This window comes from Phalacrocorax carbo, chromosome 4 (genome assembly GCF_963921805.1).
Source record: "Phalacrocorax carbo chromosome 4, bPhaCar2.1, whole genome shotgun sequence".
Classification (NCBI taxonomy): domain Eukaryota; kingdom Metazoa; phylum Chordata; class Aves; order Suliformes; family Phalacrocoracidae; genus Phalacrocorax; species Phalacrocorax carbo.
In genome coordinates this window covers 45,595,858-45,619,686 of record NC_087516.1, presented here as the reverse complement: position 1 = coordinate 45,619,686, position 23,829 = coordinate 45,595,858, and the positions used below count along the sequence as shown (strand labels likewise).

At 36.9% G+C, this 23,829-nt stretch overlaps 1 protein-coding gene across 2 annotated transcripts in view; it reads right to left on the bottom strand.

The window, feature by feature from the left end:
* Nucleotides 1-23,829, bottom strand: part of FSTL5 (follistatin like 5) — a 332,186-nt gene that overhangs the window by 49,786 nt on the left and 258,571 nt on the right. Inside the window, exons 9-11 of one of the 2 annotated variants that reach the window (XM_064449779.1) lie at nucleotides 21,872-22,033; nucleotides 20,360-20,494; nucleotides 4,051-4,077 (exon numbers count right to left, since the gene is read on the bottom strand). In XM_064449779.1, the coding sequence (XP_064305849.1) occupies nucleotides 4,051-4,077; nucleotides 20,360-20,494; nucleotides 21,872-22,033 (324 nt within the window). The remainder of the gene's footprint in view (nucleotides 1-4,050; nucleotides 4,078-20,359; nucleotides 20,495-21,871; nucleotides 22,034-23,829) is intronic. The other variant, XM_064449780.1, reaches the window with a different exon arrangement.

The window sequence follows — 23,829 nt, the reverse complement described above, 5'->3', positions numbered from 1 at the left end:
CACTGCTGGCTCATGTTCAGCTGGCTGTCAACCAACACCCCCAGGTCCTTTTCCACCAGGCAGCTTTCCAGCCACTCCTCCCCAAACCTGTAGCGTTGCATGGGGTTGTTGTGACCCAAGTGCAGGACCCAGCGCTTAGCCTTGTTGAACCTCATACAGTTGACCTTGGCCCATCGATCCAGCCTGTTCAGATCCCTCTGTAGAGCATTCTTACCCTACAGCAGATCAATACTCTTGCCCAACTTGGTGTCATCTGTAAACTTACTGAGGGCACACTCAGTCCCCTCATCCAGATCATTGATAAAGATATTAAACAGAATTGGACCCAAAACCGAGCCCTGGGGAACACTGTTCATGACTCTTTGGGCTCGGCCATCCAGCCAGTGTTTCACCCAGTGAAGCATAAGCCTGTCTAAGCCATGAGCAGCCAGTTTCTCCAGAATACAGTGGGAAACAGTTTCAAAGGCTTTACTGAAGTCTAGGTAGACAACATCCACAGCCACACCTACAAGGCAGGTCACCTGGTCCTAGAAGGAGATCAGGTTAGTCAAGCAGGACCCACCTTTCATAAACCCATGTTGACTGGACCTGATCACCTGGTTGTCCTGTACATGCTGCGTGATGGCATTCAAGATGGTCTGCTTCATAACCTTCCCTGGCACCAAGATCAGACCAAAACGCCTGTAGTTTCCTGGATCCTCCTTCTACCCCTTCTTGTAGATGAGCATCACATTTGCTAGCTTCCAGTCAATTGGGACCTCCCCAGTTAGCCAGGACTGCTGGTAAGTGATGGAAAGTGGCTTGGTGAGCACTTCCATCGGCTCCCTTGGTACCCTTGCATGGATCCCATCCAGCCCCACAGACTTGTGTGTGCCCAGGTGGTGTAGCAGGTCACTAACCATTTCCCCCTGGATTATGGGGACTCCATTCTGCTCCCCACCCCTGTCTTCCAGCTCAGGGGGCTGGGTACCCACAGAACAACTGGTCTTACTAATAGACTGTGGCAAAGAAAGCATTGAGTACCTCAGCCTTTTCCTCATCCTTTGTCACTATATTTCCCCCCACAGCCAGTAAAGGCTGGAGAATTTCCTTAGCCCTCCTTTTGTTTCTGATGTATTTATAGAACCATTTTTTTATTGTCTTTTATGGCAGTAGCCAGATTAAGTTCTAGTTGGGCTTTGGCTTTTCTAAGTTTTTTCCTTGCATAACCTCATGACATCGTTGGAGTCCTCCTCAGTTGCTTGCTCCTTCTTCCAAAAGTAATAAACTCTCCTTTTTTTCCTGAGTCCCAGCAAAAGCTCCCTGTTCAGCCAGGCCAGTCGTATTCCCCACCGGTTTGTCTTATAGCACATGGTGACAGCCTGCTCCTGTGCCTTTAAGATTTCCTCCTTGAAGAATGCCCAGCCTTCCTGGAGTCTTTTGGTCTTCAGAACTATCTCCCAAGGGACTCTGTCAACTAGAGACAGGCCAAACTCTTGCCCTCCAGAAGTCCAAGGTAGCAGTTCTACTGACCACTCTCCTGACTTCTCAAAGAATGAAAAACTCCAGTGTTTCATGATGGCTATGCCCAAGACAGCCTCCAACCATCACATCCATCCACAAGTCCTCTGTTCGCAAACAGGTCCTGCGGGGTGCCTTCCCTACTTGTCTCACTCACCAGCTCTATCAGGAAGGTATCTTCCACACACTCCAGGAACCTTGTAGACTGTTTCCATTGTATTGTATTTAGAGCAGACCTCTGTTAAGTTGAAATCCCCCCCCCAAGAACAAGGGCTAGTGATTGTGAATTTTTTCCCAACTGCTTATAGAATATTTTGCCTGCCTCTTCATCCTGGTTGGGTGGTCTATATCCCCCTTCCAAGTTGTTATGCCCCAAAACTCTCTGAGCGTGTGTCTATAAATATCTGCACAAATATGTAATCTATACAAATATCTAATCACTTAGGCAAGACACCTTTTCACAACTACAGGAGCTATTCCTCCAAAGACATCTGACCTAATTTTGCAACCCTCCCCCCATCAAACCAAAAACAACCCAGCACATTTATAATACAGTGCCAGAAGCAACAGCAATAAATGCAAATATATTTGCTTTATTTAGACAGAATCTATATTTAAAACTGGCTAAAACTGATTGGAAAAAATGGTGATGGTTTTGGGTTTCTTTGCATATGGATTAATATATGGATATATTTATGTGTCTGTATATATTGTATTATTATTGTAACACAAATTAATGTACCTTCAAAATCCTTTCAGATTTTCTGGCACCTACTTTTTTACACTTACACTATCAAGCAGTTGCGATAAGGCTTTTGTGTACCCCATATACAAATATGCATTTCAGGCTCTAACGCCTATCTGTGGTTTCACAATCTTAATTGTCCTGCTAATCATCCATCTCTCCCTTCTTATCTGTTAATACTTGGATAACAGAAAATGGCATAGTATGCATGACCCGGGGAAGTTAGTGGTGATGCTTATTGGCATCTTCAGGGTATTCCTCTCTTGTAATAAATTCTGACACTGCAACCAGTAACAATATTTGTTGGACACACAAGGATTGACCAATGAGAAACACAAGAGAGATCGAGAAAATCTGCTCTAAAAGATCATATTGTCACTTCACATTCTCAGTCTTTACTATAAATTGCTTTCTGTTTAGTTTCACAGTAGTCATAGAGAAATTTGAATGTCTTTACCATAAGCACTCTGGTAAACTACTATAGTTAATTGGTCTTTATCGCCACAGATTTAAGTTTTCCTAAGTGCTTTCTAACCACTGAAAGCAACACAGTTGCTTGATTGACTTGAAAAGACAATCCTCTGAAAATCAAGGGGATGTAATCATGCTTTTAGTTTTATTCAGGATAAAACACAAGTAATACCTTCCCAATAAGTGGTGAGAATACCATAAATTTGAAAACTTTGGTATTAGAATCTTGTTGTGCAGCAGTTTGTTAGCTGAACTGTATGAAACTCTGAACATGTCATTTGTACTTTGCAAGGCCAACAGGACAGGAGGATCACAGACAAGCTCCGCTATAATCACAGAACTGATTGTTTATACCAGCTGAGCAACTGGTAAAACAGGAATATAAAAACATAAACAAGTTCACATTTGTATACACACGCAGAAATGCCAAAGGTTACTATGTAATTAGGCAAATATAAAATTTTTGAATCTTTAAATTAACTTAAAATAAATCTTTAAGAAACATGAGGAAATACTATTTGCAGCATGAATTAATAACAAAGCCTCATCCACTTACAGTATTATCAATCTTCCAACAGAAGCAACTGAAACATTTCCTATTTCTGAAATACATTAATTCCAAAATTGCAACTTTAAATTCAGAACAGGCTACTTAGAGCAACTAAATGAGAGCCGATTAAAACATTTTTTATTATGACATTTTTCTGTAATATGCTTTATAAGATTATCTCATGTATATGGAAATTAATACATATGTAAGTAAAATGTACTTTCCATGTACTGCATATATGTATGTTTATCCTTCAGTTGGTCACAAACCTCCATTCCCCCTCCCAACATTTACAAACCCTTCCCGAGTGTAAGAAGTAAAATGCTTTGTCTCATCAAGCAATAATAGGGACCTCAAATTTGAACTCTTTAAGATTGTGATTTTGTCAAATAAGAATGATACAGGAAGATCAATCCGAACAGCACACAGGCTGATTGCTTGGAAGCTTTATCATGTCAGCAAACAAACAAAACTTGAAAGTTTACATTTTAAATCTGAGTTTCTTGTTGTATCCCTTTGAGTAATGGTTTGAAATTTTTGAACAGCTTACATCCCTCTCTCTCCCCAAAAGGAAAAGCAGTTCACAGAGGCATGAGCACTTCAAAGATTATTTTCCACTATATTTTTTCTTTAAATCAAATCCCTCAAATGTTCCAAAGGGGAAGGTAATTACTGTAACTGTAGAGTATGAACAAAAAGACCCAAACCAAACACACAAAAGGAACAATAGATGAGCATTTAATTTTAGTATAGAAAATATGAAAAAAGCCATCTGTATTAGTACCTTGCTCTCGCCACAATATGTTTGCAACTGCAGCATGTAAGAGAGAGAAAGAACAGAAAACACAAATGAACAAGAAAAAAAACCATGAAATGATATATCAGTTCTGAAATAATTATGATGCTTTAACCTCTAATACACTAAAATAATGCTACAGGTAAATCAATGGAAACAGTGAATTAACAACAAGATTAAAGTTCTCTATGTCATGTGACAAAATTGTGATTAGCCATCATAGTTATTGGGATTAGGGTAAACACCATCACCCTCTGTTACACCCTTCCCCCTCGCAGTTAACTCCCTTAGCCTTTATCAATAGTGTGTTTCATAATCCATTCCAAAAAGCATATGGAACTTGCATACACATAAATTAGGTTTATTAATTACAGGTGATGCAATTTTCATAATTTCTTTAAGCACTGGACTTGGAAGAAATTTATTTCAGGACATAGTTATGAGAGAAACATGCAAAACTGAAATGCATACAAGATATTCTCCTGTATTACTGGTAACACAGCCATGCTACCAAAGTTGTCATGCTATATAATTTTTGCCATTATCTTTGGAAGATCAAGATGGGAGCTATAAGATGGCATGGTAACCAGCTAAGCGTTTAAGTTGGTTTTTTCCATGAAAACATAAGTTATACTTGGCATCTTGTTTACCATTGGATTTTAGACCTTTGAGATCAATGAAAACCAATTATCCTAATATAGCTTTTTCTGTCTCGAGACAATAAAAAGAAAGCAAATATAATTTTGCAAAATTTAAACACTGAGAGCTCAGAATGCCATGGAATAAACTGTTTAAAACGCCATCACTGAAAACCAAAGTGTTTTGTAAAGTAATGATCCTAAGAAATAGAGAAAAATTTAAAGGAAAATAATACAACACAGAGAACACATATACGTCATACATAGACATAATGAAATTGTGATGTTCATTGAAACAGGGTGATGCAAAAGCTAAAATCATTGATGTGCTTCAAAAAAAAGCATTTGGAAAAAGTAATGGAGGAGACATGACTAAAAATTATCTTGGTACACGAAAGTCCCTCAACAGCTGAATGCTCAAGGTTGAGAATAGAAACGGGAATAAATATTACTCCAGAAAAATCCTGGATACTATGGTTTTCACAAGCATCTTTTACTGGGCACTGCTGAAGACACGACCAAGATAAGCTTTTTGCTTCACGCAGTGCAGCATTTCTCTCGTTCTCGTGCTCTGAATGAAGTATGTAGAAGGATCCTTGGAAAAATTGCCAATCTGCTTCCCAACAAGTTCGTGATTCAGAAACTTAGAATAACAGAGCTACAGAGCTACTGGGCTTTTGGTTTTTCTCTCCCTCTCCTGTACTAATTTTTGTCTCCTGAGGTTTTTTCACAAACTCTCTCATCAGAGCTACCTCATTATATAACCTTAGACACAGTATCTAAACTGTGTCATTCAGTGATCCCTTGATAAAATGAATCACAGAATCCCAGGTTGGAAGGGACCTCAGGGATCATCTAGTCCAACCTTTCTAGGAGGAGCCCAGTCTAGGCAAGATGGCCCAGCACCCTGTCCAGACAACTCTTAAAGGTGATGATTACTTTATACCTTCAGTGCTTTGAAGTGTATAAATGAGAGATTCCCATATAAGTAGAAAGTAGCAGTAACACTGTTGAAGTGAGACTGAATCCTAGAATTAAAAAAGTTCCCCTTTCCAAACACAGAACATCAGTGCCTCTTTCAAACATGCTCAGTCTGCTTTATTATCTTTAAACCAGCTCAATACTCTAGACTATTATGAGCTCATTATTTTCAAATATCATCCTTGCCTTTCCTTTAATATTTGAACCATTAGGATCCAATAAACTGCCCAAAGCCAAGATTAATGGAAAGTGCCATCTTGTCACTTACTCAGGCTGAGTAGTAAACCTTTACGTCAGGAGACACAATATCTGTTGAACTGCTGCTAAGGTCAAAATGGTGTCAACATGTTTTAAATTTATTCCTCAATCATTTGCCTTTATACTTGCTCTTCCGATTTCAGGTTGTTACTTTCAGAAGAGCCTAGCTTGACGTAAGACTTGACTACATTGACTGAGTATGTGTCCTCCAGACATCCAGCTGCTCTGAATGAAACTTCTTGGTGACTAAATTGCTAACACCAATGTGACTCTTACATTTATATCCAGTGCTGACAGCACAAAATGGATTTGGTTTACTGTATATTTCAGTGGCAGACATGAACAGAGTATTTAGCATGTCTCTTCTAAACAAAATTTGGCTGCTTATGTTTAAACTATTTGATTATTCTCCTAAACTAGACCTCTGACTATAAGGTGAATCATGAGATGAAATATTAGGTTGATGTTTTATTGACAACTACATTTTTTTTCTTTTTTTGCGTAAGGACCTAATGAGTAGATCATCAGTACTGCAACTACAGAAAGAATGGACTAAAAGGTTTAAGAGATCTTGAATTATTTTAGTTTAGGCAAGAAGAAAACGGTGCTGATTTGTGTAAGAACATGTAAGAGAGACTCATGTCCAAGTGGGTTTTGGAACTTCTAACTTTATCCATGCAAGCCCAGACAGCGGCTCTATATTCAGATGACAGTTCTGTGTTTGTCTATGCTACCTTATACAGTCTTTTCTTCTGTAATAAAGCAAATAAATTTCCCCAGGGCAACCTGGAGGATTTTCTTCAAAATTAGTTTTCTCTTCACATTGTGAGCAAAGAATCATGTGATATACGGCACTTGAGGTCCTGTAAATTTAGCCATAAAATTCTACTTTTTATCAGTCTTTTTTCTAGGGGTGATGTAGGAAAGAAAATAAAAAGTAATTACAATTATTCAACTGTGTGGAACTATACAGCAGCAAATGAAATGATTTAAGGTGCTAAGTACAGAACACATTAATTTGTGTTAATGCAAAATGATGCCTAATGTAAATGTACAGTTCTGAGCTTTACTCAAGAAAAAAAGGGGAGATAAAGAGAGTGCTTTATAAGCCCCACAGTTGTTAATTTTAAAATCATTTCAGTTTTAAGAGAAGTGAGACATTATTTAAGAGTACAATATAAAATTATAAATAACAGCCATCACCTCACTTATTACAGATCAAAAAACATCACATTTTTTTAATGAGTCCTAGAACTTGTGTTCAAGAAAGATGTCCCGTCTTGAGATACAGACTGAATGTTGGAACAAGTACATCTGTGGATGGAAAGTATGCTAGGGAACATATTGTTTACCTTCTATTTGGTTAAGCAAAAATCAACATCTTCAGCCACACCCTATACTCAGTTCTCACACATTTATAAACTTCAGGATAATTACTGATAGATCTCAGTAAAATTTTCTGGTTTTAAGACAGAACACCACTACCTTCTTTTGTGCCCCTTTTCCCTGATTTACAAAAACAAAGGTATTCAGCCAATATGCAGTTATTAAATAACATCAGGGAGGTACTGGGAGCCTTGCAGAAGACATTGCATTCAAGGAGTTAGAGACCTCGAGCAGGCTATGTCTGCTACACTGTGCCTTGTGCTCAGGGCTTGAGAAGCCTGAATGCTTGCATGGGTAGCTGCTACAAGGGTATATGCTGGAATGCCTGTAACAACTTGAGCTGCACGCTGGAGGGTGTTATGACAGAAATAACACTGTAACCTGTCAGAAGATACATGGTTTTGTTTGTTACACAAGATAAAAGGAACCACAGTATGGGAGGGTGAGGGAATCTCTCCATGGACAGGATCTGCACAGCCTGCTGTGGGAAAATCCTTCGACTTCACCTGATGCCACATGAATGCAGGGTGCCCAGCATTTAGAGGGACATAAGATTTACTTGCTATCTATAGTCCTCTTTTTATTCTATCTTATTAAAGCAGCTATTTTATTACACCATTTGTTGTCAGGCCTTTTATATTGGCATCCAAAAATAACCCTACACCACGCCTCTTTGCCCACCTCCCCTACCAGTGCAGAACAGGGGAGAATCCATGTTTTCTTGAAAGAGGATTTCTTTTTTTTAAAAAAAAACACACTTACAGCTCCATAAAAGTCACTCTCATGGTCCTTACATAGCTATTCTATGCTTTTGTGCTCAGAGCCAGCCTTTGATTATGAGTAGCTAACATAAGATCTGAGCGCCTACTCTTCATCTTTGTTATTCTTTTTCTGTGGTTGGCTGAATGGTAATAGGTTGCACATTTTTCAGTAAACTCTGTACTTAGCACTTCATGAAATTCTTCAGCAGACTGTAACATCAGTACAGATTCTTATCCCCTTTGGATGCAAACAAGAAGTGCAAAAATCCATGGTATTTCTGTTACTAAATGAATAAGAGGGTGCTACAATGTCAGTTTCCAAATAAGTTCTGTATCCTACTCCTTCTTATCACATTAGTAATAAATGTAATTTTATTCACTTTTCTGTCTCAACAGCCAATGTCAAAGCTTTCAACTACATCAACTACAGTGTTCTTCCTCCTTGTTTTTCTTTTTGCCAAACATTTAAGGCACAACAGTTGGAAATAAAGAGAGTGTGTGTGTATATATATATTTGCAAGACTGACATTCAGTGACTTTGGAGATTAAATGTATCTCTTCTGCTTCCTTTTGGCAATATAATTAGTTGTTCACATATTCAGTAATCAGCACACAATACTATATGTATAATCTCCAGAGAAAAACAAGATCAGGGCAATAGGATTCAGAAAATAAACTTGTTTTGAAGTACAATACTTCATTTTCTTCCAGAAAGTTTTCCCTCTTCTGTCACATGCTTCAGTGGTCATTATCCAAGAAAATGTTGAATAAGACTTCAAAATCTATTAACTTTTATTTTAAAAAAAAAAAAAAAATTAAAAACTGTCATTCTTCTGTGTATGTGTATTTTATGTATGTGTGGTTAAATAATCCCAAATTTCAATTTCTTTTCTCCTGGCATTACATATCATGAAAGCTAAATAAAGTGTTTTAAAAAAATCTTATTTTGTTGCACTGGTACTCATAAAAAAAACAGATATCAATTAAAACCTTAACGTCTGAAAAATTTCCTAGCTTGCTGCACTAAGAGAACAAAGCAGTTTAAAAAAAGGCTTTAAGAGGAAGGAAAAACAGCAAGAAGACATCTTTTCTGCATTATATATTATTCCAATAAACGGGGGGGGGGGGGGGGGGGAATCCACTGATATCTTCTGAAATGCAAATAATGATTGTTCATGAATATAGAAGCACTGTTGTTAGTTCCAAGTTTTTTTCGCAACAAAACACAAACCTAGTATTTAAAATTATCTAAATATTTACCTTGACTTTATATCAGAACATATCAGCTGATAGATAAAAATCAACAGTTTCATATCAGCTCATTGTGCTAAACTTTGCAGTATCAGATAGGAAACCTCTGTCCCCTTCCAAGCCTTCAACCCCAGAAGGGCAAGAGGTCACAAGCAGATGTAATAGAAGAGAGGACAATAAGGAAAATGCAGAAAGATCATATGGCAAAAGTGTGGAATTCAACATTACTTTTCAGAATTTTCCCACCATAATCTGCTGTACTTTTAATTGCGTAAAAAAAGTAATTTCAAGATGTTTGAAAGGATGATGTCTGCTTACTTCATTGATAGACACCACCATTGGCAACTGGTCTGGTTAATCACATCCACATCATAAGGAGAATGCATCTGCTATCTTACTCTTTTTTCTCATATCTCTAATTTATAAATACAATTACAAGGTAGATCTATACCCTCATTACCATCTGGTTGCTGAGCCACACACGTTTTTAATGATTATTTTTATTTTTAAAATAATAGTGCTAAAAGTAAGTACGAAGTTAAGATGATTTACTTTTTGCTCAGCTTCCACTATCAAGCAGAATGAAAACATTTATGCACATATCTGCTTTTAATTTTATTCTTATTTTACAAGAAATTCAGATTTGTTAGGGTTGTACACAAATGTAAGTATATACAAAACTTTATTTGTGAAGCAAACACTTTTTTTCAATGTTATCTATTGCTTGCTTCAACTATTTTAAAAGTAATTATGTCAATACAAATTCCATCAAAATTCCATTCTGTTCTTATGTGACATGCACTTAAATTTCGCTTCAGGTTATGTTAATACAATAACCAAATATCTATTTTTATGAATATTAAACTATTATTTATCAGTTAGAAGTCACAACTGACACCTTACTTTTGGTTAAATATGACCATGTTACCTTATTGTTCTTTATTTTCTATAAATCTTTACAAAGAATCATGCTGAAGTCCTTTCCCACAGCACATTAGCTCAATCCAGTCTACACTAGTAGGAAGAAAAAATGGTTCGAGCTGAATTTCTACCCTATACTTGGAAGTTTGAAATGAAGACACTGCCTACAATGTTGTCAACAAGAATAAACTTGTTTAGCTCTGCCATAAAATAAAATGGCAGCATAAATTATCTCTGAGGAAATTAGGTAAATAGGTACCATTCAGTATAAGATGTGACAGAAAGATTCTATTAAAGTTGCATAAAGCCTTTCAAGGAGAACTTAGGCCATAAATCACAGTCAAAAGGCTTTTAGTCTCATTCCATGTTCTAGACAGTGGAGATGCCTGGTTGCTTATGATGGCCATAAACCTGTCAAGTCAGTAGCATTCGGATCACACAATACCTTGTTAGGTGATAGGACTATGACATTACGTAAAAAAGGCACAGTTAGAAATAGATCTACTTAACACCATGGAATGGGTATATTTTTTTTAAAAAATTTAGCCCCAAGACACAGTGCATGAGGCAGATAATTTCCATCCTCCTTTGTGTGACTAGGTGAAAAAATCCATAGAAGTTGCTTTGTGATATATGATGATATCATAGTGGGTGAACTGAGTGACACAAGAGTCTGTGATTGATGACCAAGAGTAAAAGCTACTAAATATTAAAATATCATCAAGAAGTGTCAAATTGGTCTTGAAAATGCCTTAATAGCATTACTTGATAGCTTTCCATCATGACAGTTGTCCCCCCAAGGTGCACATGTATGTCTCAGTAAAATTTAGAGAAATACTTAAGAAGTCATATTAATCGATGGCAAACTAAACTGCATTTTCTAAAATGAAGTTTTGGAAAACATTAAGAGAAATTAATATATTGTAAAAAGCAGAAAATAAAATAAACAACAGCAATGCACAAAACTGTTTAGCTTTAAAGGGAACAGCACACGTATTCATGATCTATGACTCTAGGTTGATAGGATTATGCTAAATTGAAGCTGAGACCAAAGCAGAACTGATGTACCTGTCAAAGTCATCGAGAAAGAAAAAAAAAATGGATTTTAAAGTTATTTTACTGAAAAATATTTGACTAGTAGTCAAGATAAGAATTTTAAGTATCTGAAAACCATCCCTGAAAATATTCGTCTTCAATGACCACCCTTTTTTGTTTTCTTGTTTTCTGTACTGCCAGCTTTTCTTTAGATCTGTAGATTACACTGATATAGTCTGTCTAATTCTTTCAATTAAATATTCCCATGCTATTATAATTTTCCCTTCTTATCTTTTTTAAACTCACAAAATAGTTTGTTTATTTATACTCTTTAGCTATGCATTATATTCCATATTCAGCTAACATTACTTTGACTAAAAATTGAAATTTGGACCAATTCCATTTGACCTAATACTACCTGAATGTAACCTTAAAAAAAAAAAACAACCCAAACAAAAAACCCCAACAAACCCAAAGATGGAAGTTGCCATTTCTTCCTCCTGTTTGTCATTATTATTGTAATTTTTATCGTTATTATTGTACTCTCTATCAACAAAAAAGGCAGTAACATCTTCCCCACTCCAGTCTTATAAACATTGTCAAGACACAGCGTCAAATTATGTTTGCTCTGTATTTGAATTCTTCAGCTTCCACACAGTGTTTCAGCAAAAAACAAACTGATGATTTTGGTTTGCCTTATGACTTTGAGGAGTTGGGTTGATCCAAATCTGTGTTTGTGACTATCAGAGGTTAGTCATCAACATAAACCTGCAGTGCAGGTGTCAGTTTCTGTGCTTATGCTTTAAATGCTGCTAAATGCAGTCGTATGGAGGAGAAATCTATCAGTTAATAAAAGATTTGAGAGTTCCTTAAAATGCAACTCTATGTACTGCAAGTTAGGAAATGGAAAGCCACCTTTATCAGTTACTGCAGAGATGCTGGAGCGCTAAAATAAAGATCCTGTTTACAAAAAGAGAGAAACAGCAGTCCTTAAGAAAAGAAGTAGCCTTAGTTACAACTAACATTCCATTTCTGTGCTAACAGAAGTTGTTCCAGAAGCTTGATATTCCTTTACACCAATGCAGCAGCAAAGTCCCCAGAAATCATCACAAATCGCTGCTAAAGGTAGAAGAAAAGCATTGTGATACCAGAGCTACTCAAGATTTAAATTGTACTGATATGAACCAGATTTTTTAAAATGTGCCATTGACAATATTCTTCTATATATATTTTTGTGCTGCATTTGCACAGAAGCAGAATAATAACTGCAAACAGAAAGCCAATTAAATACTTTCTACCTTACGAAGGAAGAAAGCATTTAAATATAACATTTAAATATTTAAAAGAACCAAGTCCAAATGAAGTACATAAAAACATTTGCTAAAACTTGTTTTGGAAGTTTTGTCTGGTGCTATTAGTTTTGAATAAATTTCTGACTACATGGTAAAGTTCAAGAGGAGTACCACTACATACGCCTTTAGTAGCTCCCCCACTCCCTGAAACTTCACAACTTAAGTAGCTGTAGGCTAGTTAGACCGGAGTATATGTCCCAGACAAAAGAATAGACAACACTCACACAAAATTCAATTCAGTAAGAAATCAAAGAATGAGAATATAATTATAAGTCTGCTAATATCTTCTAATAGAAACCAGGTCTTTTCAAACAAACCTGATTATATTCTCTGATGCAATTAGAAGTTTGGTAATGTTAAAATTCATATAGACATAACCCAGAATTTTGCTAAACATCTAATTTGTTACTGCAGAATATTCTGATTAAATATTAGAGTTATACAATAACAGTAAAGTGCATGTTAATTGAATTAAAAACTGCCAAAATGGTTACTCTCAAAAAGAAGTTTTTGTTGTTAAATCATTAGTAAAAGGTGAAGACGACATTGCTGGAGTGTGTCCAGAGCAATGTGCAGTGCGTCTTGTCTTAACCATTTTCATTAACAATCTGTGAACAAACATAAAACCATTTCCTAAGAAATCTGCGAATTACCTGGTATGATAAATAACAGAATTTCTAAATGTTGTTTGAATTACATCATCAAGTACATCTCTAAAATAAATTACATTCTGATATAGCCAAATGCAAATTTAAACATGTAGGGAAAAGTAATGCACAATATGTCTACACTGGGGGGTTGAGATAGGTGGGGAGGACCAGGATTTGGAAAGTGAGGCCTGAGAGCATATAGGGTATGTGGCAGATAAACATATAAACATAATCTTCCACCACTGATACTAGTAACAAAAAGCGACAAGAGATCAGTGGATGCAGAAGCAAAACACTACCAAATATCTATTTCTCTCTCCAGAACATTAAAGAAACAATATTTTTCATTCTGCAAAATGCAGTTCACATTTTTTACAAAAACCGTACCAAAACCAGTTACAATCCTCCAGGCAAAAAGACCATCTGAGTCCTACGATAACTGTCTTATTATGAGAAACTTTGCTTAGTGTGAGTGAGAGAATGTAATCAATATTAAATAATGGTATATTCATAGGGCAAGAATTCTTAAGAGGTTAATTTATTGGAAAAAAATGAGAATCAAAGGAGGAAACTGAAGGAAAAACTGACTTCAAAATGGAAACTAAGCATCATTAATGAAACTCATTAATTAGTAAAGCAAAATACCAGGAGATTCTTTGTGTCTCCAACTCAGGTAGATGCATTTCTGGAAGGATACACTTCAGGCAAACAAAGTATTAGATCTGTATTCAGGCAGAACAGAATGCAATTTAAAGTCTTGTGAAATGGAGAAGATAGATTAGAGTTAGAGGAAATAGTTTCATCACGCTTAAATCTATGAATCCATAAAATACCTATTCTGAAAAATCAAACCACATTGAAATGAAACTACAACCAGATTTTAAACTGCTGTTTGTACTACAAATGTGATTATGCCAGAGACTGCTTCCAACACAGCTGAGTTCTCTCAGGTATTATTAGAGGAACATGACAGTAGAGGAGACTCTGCTGTCTTCAATGAGATTTAGACAGGGTCGTTAATCCCCAGAATGTTTTTACCAGTCACTGCAGGGGTTATCCAGCTATCGCCCAGATCAGCTATCTCATTCTCGATGGCTTTAACGGCAAACTTGAGGGGAAAATGGAATTCACAGTACAAAACCAGTTTCCAGTCTCTAGAGAATTAAAACAGCACAGTTCTTGCATTCAGAAATATTTTAGATGCTACTGTTGTAGGAGTAGGATGTATGTGCTACATGGCTCTTGTTGACTATCAAAGTCAAGATACTTTAAAATGAATGTTCTGAAAAGGTATATAAGGAGCCAATAAAGAAGGCACAAGAAATACAGCATTAATTAGAATTTTTGTTTTCTTTCTAAGATGATAATTAATACAGAAAAGATCACTATCTAGTGGGAAAAGAAAAAGAATTATTTTACATTTGTATAAAATGTCATAATGAACATAAGTAGCTTCCAGTTACAGTAGAGCACTTGCATGAAACATTTACTTTCAGCTTAAGGCCAAATTTTCTCAGATTAAAATATAGCCTTTCCAACAGTGATTACAAAATATAAAAATTCTCAGGCAAGGGCCCTGCTGGGAAGAAGAAAGGAGAACAAAGACCACATTATGAAATGTACACACACAAGGAAGAAAATTAACAAGAGAACGGGGCTTGTTCAGCCTGGAGAGGAGAAGGCTTTGGGGGCACCTAATAGCAACCTTCCAATGCCTACACAGCGGTTTTCAAGAAGACAGAGTCAGGCTCTTCACAACTGCCTCTGCAGCAATTGGTATTGCTGGAAAAAGCAGACAGGCTTCCACACACACAAGCCCTTCTTCAGGTCTTATACAGAGGCAGCAGACTCCAAAGCCTGAAGAATTACTGAGAGTTTAACTAGTAAAACTGCATTTAGACACTTAGATCAGGGAAACCAACTACTTTCTGTCAAGGGTGGTCAAAATGATACATGAACTACTGGATAAATAAATGCTATCAAAATTATCTCACACTATAGACTGTTTCTACATACAAGCCTTCTTTTGACTAATTTTTTTCATGTTTACAGGTTTTCCTTTAATATATATTTATACTTCAATATGCTGTCTTACTTAAAAAGGCAAGTTAAAGAAAATGTTCCGCTTACTAGAACTACAGAAAGTTCATTCTTCTCAGATATCCCTCTTATTTGTTTTAATTGGTACTAGAAGTAGTGTTACTCTCCACATGATTTAAAAAGAAGCAGCAGTATAAGATGTCATTCAATTTCTGTGATCACACAGCAACAGTGTACAAGACATTAAAGTGACTAGATACTCCTGGATGCAACTCTACATCTTATAGAGGATTATTATGTAGCTTTTAAGAGATCATTTTGCCCTTGTGCTCCTATCCATTTTTCTTCCCATTCTTTCTCCTTCAGTGCTGAAGTGTTCTCACTAACCTGTCCTCTTTCTCTTGCTGATGCTTGTGTCCTCCCTTTCTTTCTTATATTATTGGCCTCTTCCATTGTCCTTCTCCCAAGGTCTTTTTCACTTCTTCAATTTACTCAGTCTTATTTCTCCTTACCTACCTTTCCTTGGATGTTACTTGGAGGACCACTCAAGGAGCCAAGAAGAGCCAAGAACACAAGAAGAAAGTTATCCTCACTTTCATATCCACAAAAGCCCATGGAGCAAAGAAAAAGCAGTTACATTGAGAATGTACCGTGTTCTAGTAGTCCTAAAGCCTAGGTCTACTGAGTGCAAATGGCATCTTTAGAATGCTACCAAACTGCCAAGAAATGTCCACCCACTATATGAATCACCAATTGCTGGGAGACTTTTACAGTGTCAAACACCGGAGAAATCATTATTTTTGTTGCAGTATGTTCTAGTGATAATCTCACTGCATGAACCACCAATATCAAGTCCTAGACTGTGATATGGCGTTTTTAACATGGGTAAAACCACGTTTTCTTCCTAACATCTGTTTCAGGAGTGGCCACAGTATATTAGTAGAAATAATTTAAAAGCACCAAAAAAAAGCTGCTGTTTGAGACAGATAGCAATAATGGAATGTGTCAATCTACATGGTCAACATCAGAAGAATTAAACAGGATCCGACAATAGACAGCACCAGACATTTATCAACAGTATTTAAAACAGATGTTTATATAGGTAATATAAATTAAAAATTTCCATTACAACTTCACAAATCTAGTAAAAAGTGTAGATATGTTTGGACACAGATGTTAAGTACATAAAATTTCAGCTACAGAATGAATTACCTGGTAAAAATAATGCTGAAGTTATTTCAGGTATTTCTGAAACTGGAAACTTAAAAATAAACAATGCCCTGGCACCCCTAAGTCATACTCTGCCTTATATGTTATTATTTTTGCTACTAGTATCACACATCCCACAACTCAGTATAGGTTTGCCATTCGCTAAATTTCTTTTCTGTTTATAATACAGACACATGCATTATATGCCTCTGTAACCAATGCTGAGACTTTGAAAACCTAGCAATCTGATAACATTTTTAGGCACAAGGGTGAAGCAAAGCTTTATTTATTAATTAACAATCTATTTATCCATAATGGCACTAGCTTTAATTTAGGCAGAGGTGCCAGAATATATAAAATTTTCTCTTAGGAGCTGTTGTACACTACCCATTCCCTAATGAATGAGCTAGCGATGCCCTTTCTGCTACCAATATTAAATTTTTCTCAAAGAACTGTCCTGAGTTTTCTGCATAATAATTGGGATGTGTTGAAAATGAGGTTCCACAGATAACTACCAAAAATTTAGCTTTTTATGCAAAGTAGCATTAAAACCCAAAAGCTTTCATAAGCACATAAAAAATGGGTAAGATAAGTACAATTGTAGCTTATATTTTAGAGCTCCACTGTAAAAGTTCTCAATACGCTCCCTCTCAATAGCCAATCAACTCAATATTCTGAAATGCTTTTATTTTGCTATGATTTTTTCCTTACATAAAAGCGGACAAGCCCAGATTAACTGACAAGCTAGTAAGAGTCTGTTCTTCTTTTGTTCAAAGCAATATCTTAAGATTTCCAGAAGGGAGTACTCCAGTAAGGAGGAAAAATTTTAAAAAAAGTTTACAAAAAAACCCCATGCCTGCTTTATTCTCTTAAAAGAGGACACAAGCAAAATTATTTATAAAAAATGTTATCTATGACAGGTATAGTTTATATCAGATCATATGAAATCACACTGACATTGCCAGAGACTATCTTTAGAATGTAACTTGTGACCGAATTAGCAGGCTTTAAATTAAAGTAGTAGTGGCATTGTGTTTAAAACGTGTGGGTGCAGGAACAAAAGCCCACAGTCCTATCCAGATGGATTTACCTAAGTAATTTTCTACCCTAATAATCCCTAATTTGCTGCATGAACCAGTGTTTTGGGAGAAATATAAAAACAAGCAGAGAAGAATTAATAATAAAGCCCTTCTACTCTTAATTTTAGTTTCCTGAAGTTAGCAACTCCTCCCTGTAGAGGGACTTTTTCTTTATAACAAAAGCATTTTTAAACTTTATCTATCAAAACTTGTCCCTGTGAAGGCAGTTTATTCATACAGTTGTGACAAAGATATTGATAGTCATACCTTTTTTTTTATTATAACCATAGAGTGATTAAGGTTGGAAAAGACCTCTAAGATCATCAAGTCCAACCATCAACCCAACACCACCACGCCTCCTAAACCACGTCCCAGAGTGCCACATCTACAGGTTTTTTTAACACCTCCAGGGATGGCAACTCCATCACTGCTCTGGGCAGCCTGTTCCAATGCCTGACCACTCTTTCAGTGAAGAAATTTTTCCTCATATCCAATCTAAACCTTCCTTGACACAGCTTGAGGCCATTTCCTCTTGACCTATCTCTAGTAACTTGGGAGAAGAGACCAACACTCATCTCACTACAACCTCCTTTCAGGAACCTGTAGAGTGATAAGGTCTCCCCTCAGCCTCCTCTTCTCCAGGATAAACAACCCCAGTTCTCTCAACCTCTCCTCATCAGACTTGCTCTCCAGATCCTTCACCAGCTTCGTTGCCCTTCTTTGGACATGCTCCAGCAACTCCACGTCCTTGTACTGAGGGGCCCAAAACTGAACAGAGTATTCAAGGTGCAGCCTCAGCAGTGCTGAGTACAGGGCGTAATCACTTCCCTGCTCCTGCTGGCCACGCTATTCCTGATACAAGCCAGGATGCCGTTGGCCTTCTTGGCCACCTGGGCACACTGCTGGCTCATGTTCAGCTGGCTGTCAACCAACACCCCCAGGTACTTCTCTGCTGGGCAGCCCCCTGGACACTCTTCCCCAAGCCTGTAGCGGTGCATGGGGTTGTTGTGACCCAGATGCAAGACCCAGCGCTTAGCCTTGTTGAACCTCATACAATTGGCCTCGGCCCATCGATCCAGCCTATCCAGAACATTAAGGTACATTCTTATGTACCTTAGTCTTCTTGCATGTACAGAAATGGGTTTCTGCATTTATTGCAAGCAGTGTTGATTGCATAATGTGATTTTACAAATCCTGTAAAGTTAACTGATCTAAAATTATTGCATTACAATTCCGGAAAACAGTATTTTGCACTAGTGTGGCTATTCCTGCATAATCACTGCAGATCAGTTCTTTAGAGGATACAACATTTAGGTAACTAAACGACTTTCAAACTGGATAGTTGGATATAAATGTTTTGTTGCTAAGGCTAAACAAGTCTTAACTAAGCATAAACAAATTCTAGCTTGTGCGGGTTTTGTAATTTGGCAACATACGCATTTTTCACAGACTGCAAAAGGCAACTGGAGGTGACCAAGCTACTTCATATTACCAGATTACTAGAAATTCAGCATGATCAAAACACTTACTTATCCTCAGCTGCCTTCTCGGAAATGTCTGAGCAGTCAGTTTCATGACACTTCAAAAAACATGTTAAGAGTTTTGAAATGACAGTTATAATTAGTGTTACTGAAAGCAGCTAAGTAAAGATATTAACATTTGGATTATAAAATTTTCCTGCATGGACAATTTCCTCTGAAACGTTTAAAGCTTAATAAACCTATACGTAGCTGAACTCAGTGTCTCACGAAAGGAAGTGTCAGGCAGACTTGCAGTGCTACTAATTCTGCCTCTAGTATCTTCTGTCGTGTACTCGTCACTGTTCAATAAGCTTCTAGATAAATAGGAATGCCTTAAGTTAATGCAATCAGATTCACTAGCAAAATAGCTATCATTTTACTGATATATTTCTAATGAATATGTAGTGTTCATTAAAATAACAGATTTAAAAGAAAAAAAAGGCAAAAACAGATGGGTGAAGTGTAAACTCAGGAATGGATTTTTCTGAGCAGAGGAAAGAAAGGGAAGGGGAGAGAAGTATCAAGGCAGGCAAATAACAGGTAAACGGTTTATAAGCACCACTATCGTTCAACAGAGGATAAAGAAAGCTACTTTTCAGTAGTAGTAGGTATTTCTTTGGCACATTGAATTCCCAAATCAGCAAGCGAATGTGATCACTGTTCCTCTTTCTAGAGTGCCACAGTTATCCAGGCACATGACTGCGTAGGCAGGCTGGAACTGATCTGGATCTGCTGAGCACTCCAGCAGGTGAGATCAAACCCTATGATGACTCTCATGTCACAAGGACCAAGTCTGATTCTTGGAATATCTCAGGAATATACTGGAAGAAAGACTGGAAAAGGTCTTCCTCACACACCCCCATCAACCCCAGAAACCATACCAGGACTACTGATTTGCATTATTTAGGCATCCAGCTCCTTAAATCTCTTACTATTCCATTCATATGCAAGAAATCTACACGAGGAAACTCAAAATTTTAACAGCAATGTGAAAATATCATTTCACAGAATGAATCAGAGATTTCATTTTATTTCTAAACAAACTTCAGATTACGAACTTGGCCTTTAGTGATTCTTGGATATTATTATTTAAACTTTATTTTTTAATTAGTTACCTACACATACTCCATTTTCATTTATTTAATGTTTTACAGTTTTAATATTGATTTAATGTTTAAGCAAGTGCTACATGTATTTTTATACTTATAATACTTACGGGTCTTTCGAGCAGAATCTTCTACAAACAGAGAAGAAATGTCTTCATCCACCCCTACTTCATTCTTTGCAATACAAGTATATGCTCCTGTGTCTTCATAGCGCACATTACTAATGTGAACCTCACTGCCATTTGCTGAAAGGAGGGGAAAAATTCAACATGCAGACATGCTACATTGCTTTCAGATTATACATTCACAAGGCTTTCTCTGCTCACACTAATTAAACCATTTTCTTTCCTGAGTTCATAACTTGGAGGCATGCCAAACTAATCCAAAGGTATTCAACTGGCTAGTGAATTCCATGCACTATTATTCATCTCATAGATATTTGGAACACCTCAGCTGATTTTGCATTTCAGAGCCAAATATCAGTCTGAGGTTTTATATATGTTTAAATGACTATGGTTGTCTTTAAAATCACATAAATATTATGTCTTTATTATGTTGCATTTGGTCACTTGACACTATAACCGGCTTTGCACAAAATAACCCAGGTTTCCAAGGAACATATGGGCTAAAATTTCAACACAATTTTAACAAAATTATTTGTTTCTAGTAACCAGAGGCACCTGTTTTTGTTTTCGTGTGAATGCAGCGTAACAATTGAAAAAAGAGGCATATTGGAATTTTACACCTATATCAGCGTAGGAGTCTATGGAAACCACTTCAGGAGTCGTACATCAGCTTGAGTAGGAACATCAACAAACAGTCCAAGTTTCACAGGCAAAGGTCTTCTAAATAATGTGATGTGAAAAATGTTGTGACCAATGATTCACTGCAATTTAAGTATAGTATACCTGTTCAACTGTAGGATCTATTTTATAAAAACAGCTTTGTAGATATTCTAAAATATGGACTAGAAAGGGCACTAATACTCCTTCTAGACCATCTTTCGCTTGAAGCTAATATATAGATTACCTTGCAAAAAAACTCAGGGAAAATGCAATAATATTTTCAAAATGTTATTTCAAATAAGCATATTCAAGAAAATGGAATTAAATGTATTTTGCTTAGAGAAGAACCATTCTTATTTATTTATCATAAATATATGATACACAGGTGAGGGAAAAAGAATTCCACTCAAATCCCTTCAGGAGAAATTAACAGAATACTGCTATGGAGGAGTCGTCCACCACTTTCTCTTCATAGTGGAAAGTGTTTCTGCAAGGCAAGTGTTCGCATACATCCAGGAGAGAGGGCCATGAAAGAACAGAGGGCTACGGCACCTCTAGGGAAGGTAAGACTCTCGTCGGAGAAGCACTCACCATCTACCTGTCCCACTGTTTCTTACACTTCAGCCTGATTGCTGTCCTATCCTAATACATTCTAGCAAATACAAAGAAAGCAGAGAAAATACACGTCTTGGGGAGTTACTGGAAGTCATTGTGTGAAATGTTTTAGCTTAGACTTCAACCCATGGTTAAAACTGTGTAAGAAGGACAGCTAGTATGGAACGGATGCACTGATAAAGCATTTGCAACCTGTAGAAAACAATGTATGTGACCCTTTACCTTGAAGAGTTAGCTGTTTGGATAACTTCGGAGTGATATCAATCCCATTTTTCAGCCAGCCAAGTTGTGGGTTGGGAATACCTTCAGCATGGCACCGAAGGCTAGCTGTCACACCCGGCTCCCTTGCCTGGCTCTCTGGATAGACTCGGATGACTGGTGGCACTGAAGGCAGGAAACAATTATAATTTAGTAGAGAAGAGTATTATCTTAATTTAAAGAAAAATAATTATAAGCAATTCTGAAGATTCCTGCAGCAATATATAACAATGCACAGGTGTGGTATTAGTCACATATTCAGTGACATTCAATGCTGAACTCTGTCACAGTAAATTTATGAAGCAGAAAGAATGTTCTGTGAGAAAAACCTCTTTCACTGCCTGTGGTATCAATGAAAAAAGCCTGAATTCTAATTCAATAGTTTGGGGTTGAGTAATAAGATTTTTATTTTTCCTTAAATTTCTTCATGAACTATGAATAATGTTCAAACAGTAAGTTATAATGCGATGTAGAGAGACTGTAACTGTCCTGCTTCACAAACCTCTTTTTTAACATTTCATCTCCACCTTTCCCCTCTCTCCAAAACACCTATCAGCAATCAATTTTAATCCACTATAATCCTGTATAAAATACGTAATCACATAATGGTTGAAAGTTAAAAGGGACCTCCAGAGATCATCTTGTCCAGGCCCCCTGCTCAAGCAGGGTCACCTAGAGCCAGTTGCTCAGGACCATATCTAGGTTTTAGACTGTCTCCAAGGAGGGCACGTTGCTGACTCATGTTCAACCTGTTGCCCATCAGGACAGTTAGGTCCTTTTCTGCTGGGTGGACCGCATCATGTATTGGTGCATGGGATTGTTCTTCCCCAGGTGCAGGACTTTGCAATTCTCTTTGTTGAACTTCATGAGGATCCTGCTGGACCATTTCTCCAGCCTGTCAAGTTCCCTCTGAATTACAGCATGACCCCCTCATGTATCAGCCACTCCTCCCAGTTTTGTGTAATCTGCAAACCTGCTGAAGGTACAACTCTGCCCCATCATCCAGATCATTAATTAAGATGTTAAACAAGACTACTCTTGTTAAACAAGACTAATCTTCTGAGTTTCATTATTAGCAAAATACGAGAATTGTTGACATCCCTTTTCCAAAGTTTGGAAACTTGCTGCAGTATATGCTTACCAACTAAAAATTTGCCACATACCAGAGAGAGGACATATGACATCAAAGTGGGCATATTCCTATTGGTAATCAATGATTAAGCAAGACTTTTTAGATGAATAATTATTGATCTTATCTTTAATTATGTATAGAGAGAACTTGCTTGAGGTTGTTTCTAACAATAAAAAAAATTAACTGTAATGAAGGTTAAAGAAGCATACATCCTATTCTCCAAAGTTTTGTTTAATGCAGCTTTAAAAATGTGGAATACTTAGCTGGTGTCACAACACACAGCTGGGTAGAGGATGAAGTATCAGTTGATAATGAAAGAAGATAACAAGATCAAAAATTAACTGTGTCTATTTTGGCACGAGATTAAATATTTTCAAATGCTATCCAACTGTTTACAAGAAATGTCCCAGCATGCTGTCCTATTAAAGCATAAAAATGCTTCAGATTTCTACACTGCAAGAAACACACAAATGTACTGCATCTCAGAGAAGATGCAAATATCAGTAGGTTTCAGGGATATTTTAAACCCAGTTAGAGATGAAGGTCTTTTCAAATAATATACACAGAAAATTACACATAACCCCAATATGCAAACTGCAGCACTAAAATAAAAGAGCATGGAAGAAGATTAAAAATGTGAAAATTATGGCTGCTAATTGCTTAGACTACCAGCTGAGAGCAGCAGCATATAAAAATCAGGGATTTAAGGTTTCTATTGAGTTTCTGGAAGGGACTTTGCTATTGTGGATTCAGATCTCTACTCCTCATCTCAAGCCTGACATTCCCATTC